This window comes from Candoia aspera, chromosome 3, assembly GCF_035149785.1.
Source record: "Candoia aspera isolate rCanAsp1 chromosome 3, rCanAsp1.hap2, whole genome shotgun sequence".
In the NCBI taxonomy this organism is placed as follows: Eukaryota; Metazoa; Chordata; class Lepidosauria; order Squamata; family Boidae; genus Candoia; species Candoia aspera.
The window spans coordinates 160771965-160789781 of NC_086155.1; the positions used below are offsets into that span (position 1 = coordinate 160771965).

At 38.9% G+C, this 17817-nt stretch overlaps 1 protein-coding gene across 1 annotated transcript in view; it reads left to right on the top strand.

Annotated features, from left to right (window-relative positions):
• The first annotated feature begins 845 nt into the window (after window positions 1-845).
• COLEC12 (collectin subfamily member 12) overlaps window positions 846-17817 on the top strand; it is a 106544-nt gene continuing 89572 nt past the window's right edge. The window contains exons 1-2 of the mRNA XM_063299157.1: window positions 846-1128; window positions 17397-17447. Of these exons, the coding sequence (XP_063155227.1) occupies window positions 1122-1128; window positions 17397-17447 (58 nt within the window). The 5' untranslated portion in view covers window positions 846-1121. The remainder of the gene's footprint in view (window positions 1129-17396; window positions 17448-17817) is intronic.

A 17817-nucleotide genomic window follows, 5' to 3' on the forward strand; every position in this document is an offset into this window, starting at 1 on the left:
CCCAATTCACCAAATTGTCTGGGTTTTCAAAACACAGCAAACCACACACCAGCCAGCCATGTTTTCTTGTAAGGGGGTGTGCTCATTAGGGATGTGCATAATGGCACAGGCCAAACCAAGCTTTCTGGGAAGGGTTCATGTGTCTGGAACAGGAAGTTCTGTGGACTCCTTTCTGTTCCTAATGATACAGGTCTGGAAACTCACAAGCCACCCTTGGACTCTGGGAGGGCCTGTTCCAGGAGAAAAATGGAATGTTCTGGAAGAAACCGGAATATTCCGAAGTTGAACCCCACTCTGTCGTGCACATAATTAGGGCAACAACGCCACTGATTTAACCAGAATGAACGAGCATTTGTTATTGGTGATTATTTATCTTTTTTCGGAACAAATACACCTCTTCAACAGAGTTTCTGCATTCTGGGAAGGGACCAGACTTAGAAGGCTTAAAATGTTGAGCAGGGGCTGCTGGGCTTCTCTGTTTTCCACCCTCAAAGCGTTTCGCCTCTATGGAGAGCCTCCACACCTTCGTCTCTGCAAAAGCATTTTGGCCTCGTGTTTGCACGCCTCCGTAAGAGCTCTCTGTCCGAGAAGAGTCAACCTCGAAGGGAAGGGAAGGGGAAGGGAAGGAGGGTGGCTGATTGTACAGGAATTTTTCAGGCAGTCTGGAGCTTTTGGGAGGCTGCACTTAGAAGAGGGAAGAAATTTCTACTTCTCTTTCAAACTTCGCTGGAGGTTTATTATTACAGTCTCTTCCTTGCCTCACTTTACAGTCCAGCTCGTGAAAGAGGCGGGGGAAAGGGGAGCTGCGGGGCGGTGGGGGGGGGAGAACTGTGGAGCCAAAAGCTTTCTCTCCTTTCCAAAACTGAGCAGAGAGGAGGGGCAGCAGAGGCTGGTCGTCTGAGCTTAGGCCGGCAGGAGAGCGAAAACTCTGGACTCCTTCAGACGGCTGAGCGAGAGGCCAAGAGTTCCATCCTATCCATCCATCCATCCATCCATCCATCCTCCTCCTGATCAGAAGATCCAGGATGCCCGGCATGGAAATCCAATAAAGGAGTTTTGTGTTAACAGCAGCAAATTCCTCCAGCATCTGAGTTTTCTATGTGACCGCCTTGTGTGCCAACATGAAAGGTAAGCCAATGGGTGGGTGGCTATTTCAGAAAGTAGTATTGGAAAGAGCTGGGCGGCTGTGAAAGAACAGGAGGCTTGTCATCAGTGAACGTGAGCTTCTTGTGGAAGCAAATGTTTTTGTAAGAGGGTTCGTGTTTTGTGTTTGTAAGAGAAACTGAAGCTGTGTTGGATCGCTCGTCATTAAGGATGAAAGCTGCCATTTGTTCTTAAGGAAAAGCCCAAGTCCAGCTCCCTGTAAGTTGTTTCTAGATGCCTCTTTTTGGATTTCTTTTAATTGAAAAAAACTGTCCAGGAGTGCAAAGTGTTCACCCGCACAATTTCTGCTTCTTCTAGCACATATTTCTTGGCCACTTATCTTTAAAAAAAAAGTTTTAAAACTTTCCTCTGCAGTTTTTTAAGAGACCAGTGGGGGGTTGCCAGCATTTTGTGATGTTCTTCTAGACATCTGGCAGTGATTAGATTCCAGTAGAGGCTTAACTGCCTTATGAAATATATTTGGCATTTTCTCCCTCAAGATCTATAGACTGGAAAAATATTTGGCCTTTGCTGTGTATTGCATATGCTAAAAGCTGGAGTTTACAACCCAACTGCACCCACCAGCTTTTGAATCCCACTTTAAGGGAAAGCATTTTAGGACCCACTGCTTGCGAGTGTCATTTAACTTCATAAATTAATCTTCTCTTTGGCACATTTTGGAGCTTAATAAAAAAGATACGTTACAATGTTCATCTTATTCATGGAAGTAATAATGCTCCAAGTAATCTGCGGAGTAAGCACACATCTCTGTACCATGTGGTGTCAAATGTTTTCAAATGTACAGGAAATAGTTGTGAGCTTTCAAGTGTAGATTTTCAGAAATAATCTTAGTAACTATGTGGATAAGCATACACATGTGTGGATATGCGGGAAACTGACTGAATACTAGCATGCTGTTTGAAGTGCGGCATGGGGCTGTTGATGCCAAGAAGGCAGGAACTGTGACTGTTTTTTCCAGAGACCAATAAAAACACTATAAAGTCATTGATTTTTTTTATTTTTTGCCAGAGAAGCAGCCTATGGGGAATAATATTTAGTTTTACGAAGCCCACACACTTGAAAGTAAGTTTTGAATATCATCTGGTGGTGAGGACTGTCCAGAATGCTGAAGATAATTAGCAATTAAAATTATTTTTATCAGTAAAACCACTAGGGGCTTATATTTCTTATTTTTCATGCTCCTACCAAGATTGATGACATTAGCAAATGAAAAACGGTGCATGTTTGCTTACTAAATAACTTAATGTGTTGTTTTCATAAAATGTGAAGATTAAGCCCTTTATGCAAGGGACTTATTTGGGAATGAAGAAGGGAAAAATGTTTTTTTGCTCTTTATTCCAAATGCTAAACACATTACAGTAATACCAGCAGGAATTTTACTTGATGCATGCATTTGTGTATAATGTAGGTCACATGGTAGGTTTTCACATGGTAAACACATTGCTCCCTTAGCAGTGACTACTCATATTCATGTATGTAGCTTGCATACATGATAAACTGAAATGGGGTGCTACTAACAGACAGATCAGTTGTTAAAGGGAAGTGATGTTTTCTGCCTGAATAGTAGTTTGCTGTGTTAACTCTAACCCAAGTTTATGCAGGCTTGTTCACGAGGTATCCCACTTAGTTCATTTCAAGTCAGTTCCATGTAGGTATGAGTAAGATAGCAGCACTGATGAGATTTTTCACTCTGAGAAATTTAATCAGGTACATTTTTATAAAATGTTACAGTGTTCAATTTTTAGAATTTGAGATTTTGCTAAAGTACAATAGTGTTCCCAGTCTCTTTCAGGAGCCACAATTAACCTTTCACAGTAATTTTGGAATGTTTCCCCAGATACTCATAATAAGATTAAAAACATTTAAAAATTAGGACTTCATAAAAACATCCTTCAGTAAAAATTTCAAATGGTTAATCAAGTGTTATGCAAATTATAAACAGTGTCAAGGTGAATATAGTGTTTCATAATATTGGATCCTTATTTAGCTGATTTGTTTATCTCTCCTGGTGTCCTCTCTCTGTATTTGGAGCTTTTTAAGTTTAGCATAGTTGAACCCTTAGATGTGTTATACAACTGTCTTTATTCCTGCACCCCTTTTTATGGAAAACTGTAAACTATCAAAATAATGACATTGGTAAATATATGTAAAAAAATATTATGTTTTTCATTATTTGTATGTTAATATTATGTGACAAATAACCTGGCAACAATGCCTGATACTCAATTAAATGGATCATAGTAAGATAAATCTTTATTTGTAGACTTTTCATTGTTTTTATATTATTCAGAGACTGGGCAAAATTGCATTGATGAAGAAGACTGCCTTCCTTCTGCCATGATATTTCCTGAAAAATTCAGCTTCTTTGCCAAATTTCAACTTTCTCCTCAGCTGTTTCATAAATGGCTGACTTAAAGAAAAAAGAAAAAAAGATGAGAAACGTTGTTATGTGAAAAACATATCATTTTCATTCTCCTATTGAGAAGTCCTCACCCAGTCTGGGATCAAAGTTTCCAATCATTTAGGTGATTTTTTTTTTTTTACTAATTTTACAAATGGTTACCAACTGAAGCCAAATGATTATAGTGAATAGAATCTGAAACCTATAAATAATCTATAAGCTTATTGCATTATCTTATAGATTTATTAATGAAATAAATAAGTATCAGCAGAGGCTATAAAACTACTCTGTAATGAAGTACAAATTCTTAAGAATGTAAACGTTAAGTATATGGCAAAAATACAGCTGTTTCATGTTTACTAAATGAAAGCAAGAACGTACAGTAGTTGTGATTAAATGGGAATACTAAATTTATTTAATGTTATTGGCTGCAATTTTATGACATTTAAATAATTACAAGTGACTCACATTTAAAAATAAACAGGCTTGATCCTCAGTTTTAGTAACTAAAAAAACTAAGGTCTGCAAAGAAAAGATAGTGGAGGTAGACCAGCTTTCCAAGGCAATAAAAGAACAGTGAATTATCAACCAGCATTATATGGCTTTGCAGCCAGATTGAATTTCTCTTGTTGGGAGCTCTTGGTCTCTTGGCCAATAGATGAGGCTAGAGTATGCTTTCCTTCAGCTTCCCAGGCCCAGGAGGAGCTAAGTATCTATTAAAGAAAGAGAAAGAAAGTTCCCTGAGTTTTTCCTTTAGTGATATGAACAGCCGCACTGATATTTCCCTTTGCCTTAATGTTATTTTTAGGAGTCAGGGGATGCAACTTGTCCCCTGGCTAATGGATAGGCTTTCAAGTTCTAGTCAGTATATTTGTACTGGGCATTTCCACATCCCTTTGTGATTATGAATCTCCCTCATGTACAGAAAAGTAAAAACCTGTTTCTCAGGTGCAGAATGTAAGTGTGTGCGCTTACTAGAATACACCTGGATAGGTGGATCATAGAGATTAAACTGGAAAGAACAGAACCTGAAAACTTCCAGTTAGGTTACTGATGATCCTTAGAAATCTTGTTCTTACTAACACATCTCAGATTTTTCTCTGTACCTGTCTTATATTGACTTTCCCATAATTAAATTTAAGGGCCCCAACCTTTTGGCCAGTGGATATGTAGAATTTTGAGGGCATGTTGGTTCATGTGTGGCTTCCATTTGGGAGGGCTTGACCATTCTCAAAACAGTTACTAGGATGAAGTGCAAGTTATAAAAAAGTCAGGGGAGGGTTGCATGGAGCTTAAAAGGAACCCAGGTGTCAAGTTAGTCCTTGTTATATTTTCAGAGACTGTGATGACATATTGACTAAGTTCACACATCATGGTAAACTTGATGGTTAACTTGTCTTTCACTTAGATGGCCTTTAACTTAATGCATTAAGTATACTAAACCCCCTTTTAGGGGGAGATGGGCGGTGATAGAAATGTGAATAATAAATAAACCTAATGTGTGACTTTTTTAAAGTAAGCCATAGTTAAATAAGCTATGGTTAGATTATGTGACTGTGTCTCTTCTTTCTGTTATTTTCTAAAATAATTAGAAACTATCATGTGCCCTTTTAACCTAGTTTGCTGAACCCATGGTTTCATTTCCTGCCCAACAGCGTAATCAAAGAAATACACACATTTTATTATAAATGTGTGAAGCAAAACGTAACACAGGTAGTCCTCACTTAACGACTACAATAGGGACTGAAAAATTGGTTAAGCGGTGCGGTCATTAAGTGAATCATCACATGACCAGACCCAATTTTACTCCAGTCGTTCAGCAAATCCAGCTTCCCCAATGGATGCTTTTTGCTGGAAACTGGCAAAAAAAGGTCGCAAATTGCCATCACGTGATTGCAGGACACTGCAACTGGCTATAAATGTGAGTTGGCTGCCAAGTGCCAGAATTGTGATCACATGACCTCAGGGGTGGTGTGATGGTTTGCGACAGTTGCAAGTGTAAGTACAGGCTGTAAAACACTTTCTCCAAGTCCATCATAACTTCAGACCATTGTTAAATGAATGGTCATTAAGCGACAGCTGCCTGTATAGGAACATACCACTTTGCCAGCACCAGGAGATCATTCTGATATTCACACAATGTTAAAATAACTTGTAGTCTACCTGTTCTTGAAGTATCCTGAACAATTACACACACAGTCCAATAGACAAAGCCCCATACAGTAACGTAGTGGCAGTAGCTATAAAGACTATCTTTACTTGTGAATTCAGTATGAAAAGGACATCAGAATGAAAAAGTTTAACACTGAAAGCAAGACTTGTTCAGAAAAATCTGAAAAACAGGTGAATATGATACGCTATCACACACACAAATTTGAGGCTTGCTGCTTCTCATGGGCAGTTCAGGAGGTAATATCTGATCTGGTTTCAGAAGTTAAGTTCATCCTTCCCTAATGTCATATTCCAGAGCTGGATTGGGATTACCATTTCTATATTTGCCAGTGGCATGTTGTCAATGTCGAAATTCTGAATTTTATTTTATTTTATTATTTTACCATTTGAATTTAGTGGCACAGTAAATCATTGGGTTTATGTTTACTGCATTGGAATTATTTTTATAGCCTTGAACAAAATGTTTCATGCCATCTGAAACTTTTCAATACTGAACCTGTCAGCCCTTTGAAATAGGCCAGGTAAGGAAACAGACACCACAAGAACTACTAAAACTCTATTGGTATAGGTAAAATAACAGAATCTTGAGAGTCTGACAGAGTATCTCTCTCCCTCTCTCTTACACCAAAGAGAGTCAAAGCAGGATAATCTTGAGTTTCTTCCTCACCTCCTGCTGTCTTTCTAGGCTAAACTGATGTTTTCTTAACAGCTGTTACACACCTTTTTCGGGGCTATCTCCATACTCCTGTATATCCCTTCCCCCATTGGAGTCAATCTCCACTCTACCATGCAAAGAAAATGCTGGCATGGTGGGAACCAACTACAATCCCACCCCACCCCCAGTTTGGCAGCTCCTCAAGGTCACTAGATGAGTCTTGCTGCCATAGTCAGATGGAGCTGAAAAGTCCCCCCACCCCCACTTCCCGACTGTTGCACTGTGGCCTGAACTGGAGAGTCTGTCATGATGAGAAACGTAGAGTCTTCATCCTGAGGTTCACTGTCTATTGATAATGGTGGCATATCATGGGAATGGAACTTGTGTGAGAATTTCAGATGAAACTGGTGTACTAGGCATGGAGTATGTGTTGGAATTATCAGGGGTCAACTCAGCACTGTCTCATAAGCATAAGGGGGTCTTTCTAGTAAACTCATCTCTATTGTGCTTGTGGGATGTCACATGGGTCACCTGATTTCCACTTCCTCCTCTTCCTTGGGTTTGGGGATTAACAATCTCCATTACCTCTTGGGCATACCTGAAAGCAGGAGGTGCTGCAGAATGCAGCTCTCATCCCTTTCATCTCGCTTGCACACAGACTTTCTATTTCCATAGAAAGTGTCTACAAAGAACTAGTGATGAATAAGTGCTTCCTACTATGAAGCTACTTGTATCCAGATCTACTGAATAAATGTAAGCTACCTTTTTTTTTCTTCATCTAACTACTATGTGAAGACTGAATTATTTTTGGAATGTAATTAAGCTTAATGTGCAAGTTTTGGTTCACTCTTCTACATTGCAAGATTGTTGTTAGCTGCTTGGAGTTCTTTTATTAACCTTTAAAAACTCCATCAGTATGGACATCTGTTGTGCATTCCCAAGACTTTGCAGATTCAGGGTAGCCCTCCCAGTGAATCAGATACTCAAAGTATCCCCTCCTGCATTTAGAATCTAGAATGCATTCTGCTTCATATTCTTCTTCCCCATCCACCACAAATGGGATGGGGAGAGGAACGGGTTCAGAATTCAGAGAGCAGGGAGATCCTCAGGCACAAGCAGTGACCAGTGGAAGACCAAATGAACCTTCATAGAAGCAGGCAATTGTCAATAAAGGAGCAATTGGTTAATTTGTTAGATAACTGGGAAGGCACCAATGAACTCTGAGTCCAAATTTTTGGGCAGGAGGAAAGCAAACATTTAGTGGAGAGCCATACTAAATCTCCTGCTGCAACCTTAGCACCCTTTGTCCTGTGTGCACCTGCAGCCTGCTTGTGTGCAACCTTTGCCAAATCTATGTGTTTCTTTAAGAGAAGCAGAGCAGCCTGTCTTTCCTGCATAAAATCAGGAAGAATGGAAGAACATATTGTTATAAGCAAATTTTGCAAGAGGCAACAGTTGGGTATGAAAAATGTGCTTACAGATGCTAGAAATTTTGAAGGGTAAATAAAAACTTTCCTCAGATTATCATCTGACATGGGGTATGGCCTCTTAACTAGGATCTGTGCCCCGGCTTCAAATTGATGTTACACACTCAAGGGGGAGGCAGAGTTCTTGCTTCCTCCTCCCCCAAAACATCAGCAAACATATTTTTCCAGCAAGGAAGGGGATTCAGTGAACTGGAGAGGAAAAAGAGTAGGAAGCTTGCAAACAGTGCTGTTGACATCTTAAAGATGGAAAAGAAATGGTTCATTGCTTTCAGTAAACATCTGGATTATGGGTACCCAGCACAATGGGCACATATAAGGAAGCTCAGACATACAGTAGCAAAGATTTTGGATGATTGTTTGTTGCCAGCTGCAAAGGTGTAGTGTGTTGCAAAACAGGACTAGCTCAAAGAGCTTTCCTGTCAATTGTTTCCACAAGCGTAGATTTCTCTAATAACTAAATGGGTAATGTAAAACTTTGCACTGTGGTCTCGTCTATCGAACTGGCTGAGGCACCAAAGTCCATAAGAACTGAAAGTGGTATTTCCAAGGTAAAGGTAAAGGTTTCCCTTGACATTAAGTCCAGTCGTGTCCGACTCTAGGGGGCGGTGTTCATCTCCGTTTCAAAGCCGAAGAGCCGGTGTTTGTCCGTAGACACTTCCATGGTCATGTGGCTGGCATGACTAAACGGAACGCCGTTACCTGCCCACCGAAGCGGTACCCATTAATCTACTCACATTTGCATGTTTTCAAACTGCTAGGTTGGCAGGAGCTGGGACTAGCAACAGGAGCTCACCCCGTCATGCGGATTCGAACTGCTGACCTTCCGATCGGCAAGCTCAGCAGCTCAGCGGTTTAACCCGCAGCACCACCGCATCTCCCGGTATTTCCAAACCTGAGTCTAAATAAAAAATGACAGGAGAATAGAATGTCCTTTCCTGTTGTCGGTTGCCTGGGCTCATCTTGATTGTCTGAGGCTGCCCTGGCCATTCTTTTGAGAAAGAAGCCTGCAAAGTTTCCTGAAAACAAGGCTTTGGAGCAATTGGGCACTTGGTTGCTGTGTTGCCTGCAGTTCCACTGGTGTGGCACTTTGCAGCTGACTCATAGGCCTGTACTTTAGCCGTGCAAGTCTTGGCCAGATGTCCGAGGGCTGCATAGTAGAAACTTAAACTGAGCTCTTTCCTTCTCTATTTCTCTGCTGAGAACAGGGATCTTTTTACTGCATGGGTTCTCCAGCACTGGTGTCCAAGGAGCCAAACAGATGAGGTAGGGGTGAAGAGAGGCTATAAAACCTTTCCATACCATTTCCTCCATGCCTCAACTTTTCCAAACACCCATCAATTAACACACAGTATTGGAGCAGCTCTTTCAAATTCTCTGGGTGCCTTGTTTTACTGACTCACCAGTAAGTCCTTCTTGAAATTGATCAGTCAGAGCTAGATCATTCCACCCACATTTCTGGCAGTTTTAGTTTGTGAATCTCTTGATTGATGCTTTGCTCTTTTAGCTGAATCATCAAATGCAGCTCTAAGTCTTTGCATAAAGTTCTGGTAATTATCCAGTAATAGATCGTTGCCCTCAATGAGCATTTGGCTGCCCCTTGTTTCAGCAGACTCAGAACAAAACTAATCTTGATGCAATCCAAAGGAGATTCAGTTAGCTGACCCACCATAAACAATTCACACTGAGTTATGAAAGTCTGAAATTGATATGGGGCTCCTCCAAAATTCTCTGGAAATCTCCCATGAGAGTACAGAAAAATATGTTGGTCTATAGACTGCTGTATTGTTCCTGGCTGAGGCAAGACTTGTCCTAAATGCTGTGTTAGTTGTACCATGACATTGCCAAGGTCTTTTATTTGTGTATCTACTTGCTGTTGATATTGTAACAGTGCTTCAGCAAGTGGTTCTGTGGACAACGTCATGCCCCAAGGATCTGATGCCATCTCCATGATCAAAGGCAAGGTTTGATACCTGTCTGAACAGAGAATAGTGAGGCTTTCAGGACTGATGTCAGCTCTTTAAAGTAGGCCAGATCAGGAAACAGATACCACAAGAACTATGGAAATCTATTGTTACAGCATAAATGACAGAATCTTGAAAGCCTGGCAGAGTTTCTCTATTTCTCCCTTTCTCCCCCCGCTTATGCCAGAGAGTGATAAGGTGGGACAATCCTGAGTTTCTTCCTCACATGTCTTTGTGGGCTAAGCTTGTATTTTCATAATGGCTGTTACAAGATTTCTTCAAGGCTACCTCTGTATTCTTCTACACAACCATACTCTGTATGGAGTCCCCTACCCTCCAAAGGCCCTGAATCAGCAGAAATCATTGTACTGTATAAAGTGCTCTTTTCTTCTTCTTTAAGTTATTTCCAGTTACTGTCAACTAGTTGGAAAAAATATATAGGTAGTCCTCAGTTAACGATGGTAATTGGGACTGGAATTTGCATCGCTAAGTGATGAGGTTGTAAAACACTATGTCATGTGACCACACCACTTGGAGACAGCAGTTCTGGCAGTCCCCAGTTACTGTCGTTAAGCAAGGACATCACATGATCACAACTTCTGACTTCTTGCTGGCTTCGCCTTTGACTTTGCTTGTGGGAAGCCAGCAGGGTAGGTAGCAAATCGCAATCATATGACCATGGGACACTGTGATGGTTGGAAATCCAGGCTGGCTGCTGAGTGCCCAGATTGTGATCATGTGACCATGGGAGCACTGCACCAGCCAGAACTTTGAGGATCAGTCGTAACTACTACTCATTCAGTGCCGTTGCAGGTTCAAACGGTCGCTGAATGAGTGGTTGTTAAACGAGGACCACTTATATGTTTTAAAAATACTTTTCTTTCTTCATTTAATTGTCTTTATTTTATTTCCATAGTTGCTGTATTTTCTTTGAATATATAATGAACAGTGGGCATGCACCAGGTCCCCTTGATTAAACAGTGTGGGACCTGGAAGTGTGCCTTCTCTGTCACAGCACTGTATTGCTAAGTTCCCAGCCCAGCAGGGTTAGGTTACAAGTTCTTTTGGATTCGGAAGCTATGATAATACAGTATTAGCACTTAAGGCTTTATTCCAAGGCAGTATAAATAAATAGCATAAAAACACCACCCAAGACAGCAATCAAAGAATATTCATGAATGTTGTTATCATTATTGTTATTTAAATTTGTACATGGGCCAACTCCAACAACAGAGTATACTGAATAATACAATAAGACAAAGAAAGAACATATGCCCCTTCTGCCATTCACGGAATCCCCAAAAGATGACAGCTGGTGGACCCATTCAAAGCCAGCAAACATTCAGCACCCTCCCAATCAGATCTGCATCAAAGTTATATTCCATGGGAATTTTGACTAATTTATATAGGTTCTGAACCACCATTACTCACACCCCTTTTCAGTGGTCTCATCTCACTGGAGTTTGCCAAGGATAAGTTAATCTTACCTTGTGCTGGAAAGCTTTGTCTAGTTCTGCCAAAAGTGAGACCATCAAGGTTAAGGACTATATGTTTATGTCAAAGTTAAGGAGTATTTGTTTCCCAAGGTTTTTGGCTGACAATGAGAAATATCACAGGTGTCCCACCAAGGAGAGGGCAAAATAAAGTATAACCAAGTATACCCTTTAGTAACTAAAATAAATGCTTGCTTAATTCTCACTACATATTGAGCCATTAGATAGGAATATAAAGTTCTGTGTACTACACACCGATGGGAAGAGATACACACCACTACCTAATTTTTCCTTGCCAACCTTCCGTTAAAACTACCAGCAGTACCGGCACCTGTTCTCTGGAATGAAGTTCCCCTGAGATGTGGATGACTCCCACCCTGATGGCATTCTGGAAGGCCTTAAAGACCTGGCCATTCTCCCAGGCCTTGGAGTAGAGTGGACAGAACCTCTTGTTACATGTGTTTGATATATGTTGTATATGTTAGTTGGCTTGAAGTTGGGCAGCGTTGAAATAAAATCAAATAAATAACCAGATGTGAGACACGGTTTATCAAATTCAGGTTTAAGGGTCAGATGGGTTTCCTTGCCTGAGCTGCTTGATGCTGTGACCAAATTGGTAGTGGAGTTCTTCAGATTTGTGGTACAGTGAGACTTCAATTTGCCTTCTTTTGGCCCAGAATTAAAGGCAGTTCAGGAGATCATAGCCACCATGGCAACCATCAACCTGATCCAGTCTTTTGATGCCCCAGCTCATAATGGAGATAGCACTCTAGACTTTGTATTTGTCTCAGGGCAGCGGTGACATGATCTGGAGTTGGGGGAGGTCATCATCACTCCTTTGTCATGGACAGATGACAAAAAACCCTGGTAGCCTTGAAGTTCTCTGTGGCTGCTCCCTGTTGCAGGAAAAAAGGACCAATTTGATTGGCCCATCCCAAAAGATAATGGACCCAGGTGGGATTTGGAGAGAATTTGGGGTTGTTCCTGAAGCTCTGCTACATAGCTTGACTGAGGCCTTCTTCGCTGCTTGGAATGAGTGGGTGACAGTGGCTTTGGATGGATTGTGCCTGTATAGACTCTGTGTGTGTGTGTGTGTGTGTGTGTGTGTGTGTGTGTATTCTGGAGGGCCCCCTGTTTTTTGTAGAGACTCCAGCAAATGAAATGGCACAAGAGATCCCTAGAGTGTTGCTGGAGAAAAATGAAGAATGCCTATGACCAAGCATCGATAAGAACCTTTATTAAGGATTGCCTTCTGGCAATAAGAGTAACAAAACATAATAATACTGTTAGGTGTCTTGGTTCCTCCTCCTTAAAGATGGGCCAGGGAACTTTGGCAAGGTCATTGTAAGGACTCCTCTAGGCATATGTTGGATAATGCTGCTCCGATTCACTTGAAGTTGGATTCTGGCTGTGCAAGTTACATGGAGTTCACTGAGACATCTTGTTCCATTAGCTGGGAAGAGTTAGAAGGGATCTTAGAGTTCATCTAGTCTAACCACCTCAGTGTAGCAACCACTGGAGCATCTCTGACAAATGAGCATCCAGTCTCAGCTTGGAGACCTCCAGCAAAGGAGACCTTCTAACACATTCCCATTTTCTTTGTTTTCAAAAGCTTTCTGCTTCAGGGCTTAAACTCCTGTATCATTCAAAAGGCTAACTGCTTCTAGTCAAGCTGCAAATTATAACTTGTCTAACTCCCTGGCTTGCTTAGAGACTTGATCCTCTTGACTTTTCTTTTGAACTTCCTTTTTATCGATCATTCTATTTTTGAGGAGTTTTCCAATATGAGTGTGTTAGACTCTTTTTTTATGTTTTTCTCTGAAATATGCATTATATAGAGACTTCCAGGGAAGAACTGGCAGATCGAAGATGGCTCAGAAGAGTGGAGCCAACGACCACAGCAGAATGAGGAGCCGGCAAGTAGACTGGCTCTTCAATAATTCCTCTCCAGACAAGGAGAGGACCTGAGACTGCCCACAAGTGCTCCAGACAGTTTTTTCTCACAAGGAAACTGCAAGGCAGCAGTCTCTGGTGGGTTTAGAGCTCTGGGAGATGAGGGAATAGCCATCTTGCTCAAACCGCAGTTGGCACCTTTGAAAGGACGCTAAGTGTGCATACTTCCTTTTCTAATCACTTTCAGAAATAGCTTATTAACTGCTTTTCAGTATTATAAACCTTTGGATCAAAAGGTTTTACACCAGGCGAGTTTCCTTCAATCCTTAGCAAAAGAAGTTTTAACTACAAGTTTAAGAACTTTTTTTAAAAAAATTGGGGAATAAACAACAAAAGGGTGATGATTATAACTTTGATTTTAGAAAGTTACAAATGGACTTTGTGACTTTCTAAAATCAAAGTTATAATCCAGATAAATTTGAAATAAGATTTTGGAATAAATTATAAAGAATCCTTGCCGTGAGAAAATACTTTTATTTTGAATTTACACACGCAGACACACACACCATACATATATATATGATTTTAAAAATTGGACAGTAGGAACTAGAGGGAACTAAAGATTACAGTTAAAGGAGAACACTCAAACTCGACTTACAATTATAGTTTGAAGCAAAATAATCTAACATTGAACATAGTGAAGGATATTTTTGAACAATGGACCCAGAGGTTAATTTTAATAGTGTCTGCCTTTATAGATAGACTGTGTTTAAAAGATGTTATAGAAAAGGAACAAGTTCTGCCTGACAAGATTGAGACTGATTTGAAAGTGGATCTACAAATGACAGGCTACAAGGATGGCATGGAAAGAGATGTTACAGTGGACATACAAAAGAAACTGGCTGATGTATTGATAATTAAAAGGGATTTACAAACAACAAACCAAGAGAGTGACCTGGATAATTTTCCTATACTGGATTTACAAAAGAGGCATGTTAAAGTTTGGAAGAACTTTGTGAGAAGGGACAAAGAAAAAATGAAAAGAAATCAAGTTCTAGGACATTATTTGAAGGGACTAAAGGTTAAGATTGCTAGAAGTAAGAGGAAGGAATATAAAGTTGGTTTATTTGATCAGAATTAAAATAGATACGTTGTTATCTCTGGTAACCCTTAATGGACTTTTGCTTACACCAGGACTGAAATGATGATGCTTTATGGATTTGTTTATTGATAAGAGATAGTATAAGAGATAAGAGATGGGATATGGGAAGAAGAGATCATTTGTATTTTAAGAGAAGGTGATACAGTAAGTTACTAAAATTGTTTATGCTTGTGATGAAGAGGGAAATCACTTCTTTATATATTTCTTTTCTTTTTCTTTACTAGATTCTTATTTTTTGTTTCTTTTCTATTTCTCTTTATTTTTTCCTTTTTTTATTCTTTTCTGCACCTTCTACTCTTTCTTTTTATTCTATTTTTTCAGTTTGTATTTGTTTTAACTGTTGTAAAAACCTTTACTGTTGTAAAAACAATAGTTTGGGAAAAATAGTTTCACCGTTGGAAAAATTTTTATTGTTGGAAAATCTTTAATAAAACTACTATTAAAAAATGAAATATTCATTACACAGCAACAATTTTATTGCTGAGTATTGAACAATACATCTGCAATAGGATCTAGGGCACCACCTTAGTTTAAGTTCAAGAGTGCTTCCATTCTGATGGGTAACATGGCCAGATATTCCCAAAGATTGGGCATATATCAGGACTGGACAATATGTAGGTCCACTCTTTGCGAGGACCCTTTTTGTGTGAGGACAATTCAATTCAACTCTTCATTTGAAACTTTCTCTTTTGGTTACGTGCCTGATTTCATTCTCTGAGTATAAGTAGTCTTTGTTTAGCCATTGCCTCATTTAGTGACTGTTTGCAGTTGTGACACTGATGGTAAAGTAACTTTATGACCAATCCTTGCATTTACAACCTTTACAGGACTGTAAAGCAAAGGAGAGCTGAAGTAAGATTGTAAGCACAGTCACAGTTTCACTTAGCAACTGCTTTGCTTAACGACTAAGTTGCAGGTCCCAATTGTGGTCACTAAACAAGGACTACCTATACATGACATTTCAGCACCATTATATCAGTTGTTTATATTTTTTGAATATTTTAACTTCTGTTTACAGTGTATTGTTACTAAGGCTCAAAATATTGCTCATGCAAGTATGGCAATTATCTGTACAAAATAATGCTGCAAAACAAATGTTTGAGTTTAATGCTTATGCAAGAATGTCATTGGCTTTAAAAAAACAAGTCATTTTTAATATGGAAGAAATACTTGAACATAAATGATATGGCTTAATTTCAATCAGGCTAAAATATGTTACTCAGTACTGAGAAACTTAAATAGAAAATTAATTCCCTTGCATATGTATGTAATTTTGACTGCATATGCAGCTAGTAAATTCCCATATACTACAAACTAAGATAAATTATCATTGTATCATTAAGTGGCCGCTGTAGTTTTTTCCACTAAGATTCAACTATGCTGTGAATCTAGATTTGTAAGGCCCTATGAACTATTTAAATATTCACAAAGATATGCTTAGTAAATTCAAATTCTTTATTATTAAATTAAATAGAAGCTGCAGGAAATGCTTTACTTCCTTCAGAACTGTCTTAGCACAAGTTCCATACTAAGTTTCAAGATCCACTTATGTATTTGTGATTAAAATTCCAATAGCAGTTGGTGATAAATGCAGTTACATCATCAAATTTAGGATAAAATTAAGGGCCACATTTGCTCTTACCATTTCTCAGTTTCTGAGTACTTTTTGCTAAAATCATGCTTGAGTTACTTATATTTTACAAGACAAGAACTTAACTCTCTTCCACTTGCCAAGAACGACATTAATAAAGCTTAGCAGTACGATTGTAACAGTCCCATTGAAATAATCTTGAAGTCCAAAAACCCTGTGGAACTGATAGGCTGCCAAAGAAAGAAAAGATTTTGAATCTGTATGAGTATAAAAGTTTGGTCTTAGCCTTCAATTTCCTTTCCTGAGCTTAGTGACTCACATATGGCCACATGTACTATTTAGGCATATAACATCAGTATAGAAATTATGCCATTTTTACTTCACATTTTTTGTTGATACATGGAAATGTGTTTTGGATGCATATTAAGTAACCTTTCTCAAGACATTGCTTAAGAACACCCACTCCTGGAAAATACTAAATCAGTGGATTTAGTGTTGAACTAGAAATGTAGAGACTCAGCTTTAATTCTCATTCAACCATGAAGGTGACTGTGAATGTATTCTCGTGACATACTTCATAAGTCTGCTGCTATCAGGGCAGACCACATACCAAAGCAAGCTACAGTCAGACATTGTTTGATGGTCACCATCCATTCTCATTGTGTTGTTGGCAAGCCAATTTTGCTCTTTTTTCTGTCTTCAGAATTTATTACATACTGGTATACTTTGGGAATTTACTAGCTGCATGTGCAATCAAAATTGCATACATGTGCAATGGAATTAATTTTCTATTTAAATTTCTCAGTACTGAGTAACATATTATTTGTACCTATTTTTAAAAAATCTATAGAAGAATGACTGTGAATGAGATGAGAAACTTCCAAATACCTTACTAAGTGGTCTTCTCTGTTGTTCATAGGAGTTCCTTTTCTCCTCTTCCAAGTCAGAATGGGGTTAAATATTTTTCTTTGTTTGTGTTATTGTAGTTGCAACAATGATATATTTCAAGCCAGATACACTTTTCTTTTTAAAATGTTTTGTAAGAAAAATCAGACTGTTCTATTACACTACATATTAGACCACCCAATAATTTCCATACACAAACTGCTGAGTATGACCAGATGATATACTTGTGATTCAGACAAATAGAGCTTCAAGAGTTACATTTCAACTAATAGTAGAAACAACCAACCAACCAATAAATAAATAAATAGCAGTAAGGGGGAATGCTGTTGATACTTTTCATACTACTTTGAATCAAATGTTATCTTTAAATGCAGTTCCTATGTAGACTTTTCAGTAGCTCTAGATGTATTTTCATATATATTTATAATATTCAAAACTATCTAAATTAAGTATCCTAGTTTATCTTATATTGACATCTATATTGATGTCCATATCTCTTTTTTTTTAACAGACGAGTTTGCAGAAGAGGAAGAGGTTCAGTCCTTTGGTTATAAGAGGTTTGGTAAGTTAGAATATATCTTCAAGTTTTCATAGTGTAGACAAAAAGGTTGCCCACAAAAATTCTGTGTATATGTTACTTGAAACATGGTTAAAACATTAAAAAGCAGGGGCAAGGAATCTGTAGGGGGGAAATTGATGAAGAACACTTCACTGGTGATTTTACAAAATGTGTTTATTATAGGGATTTCTTTTTGAGCATTTACTTATTTATATAAAAGCTTTTACTCTTTTTGCTATTCAGTAGGAATATTTCACTCTTAGTAACTATCATCCAACATTTGCAATTATCATATCCTGAATAGCAAGAGGAGTTGCTATATGTCATAAAAAGTGCCTACTTAAATGAATTGAGTTTCCATCAGATGCAAAAA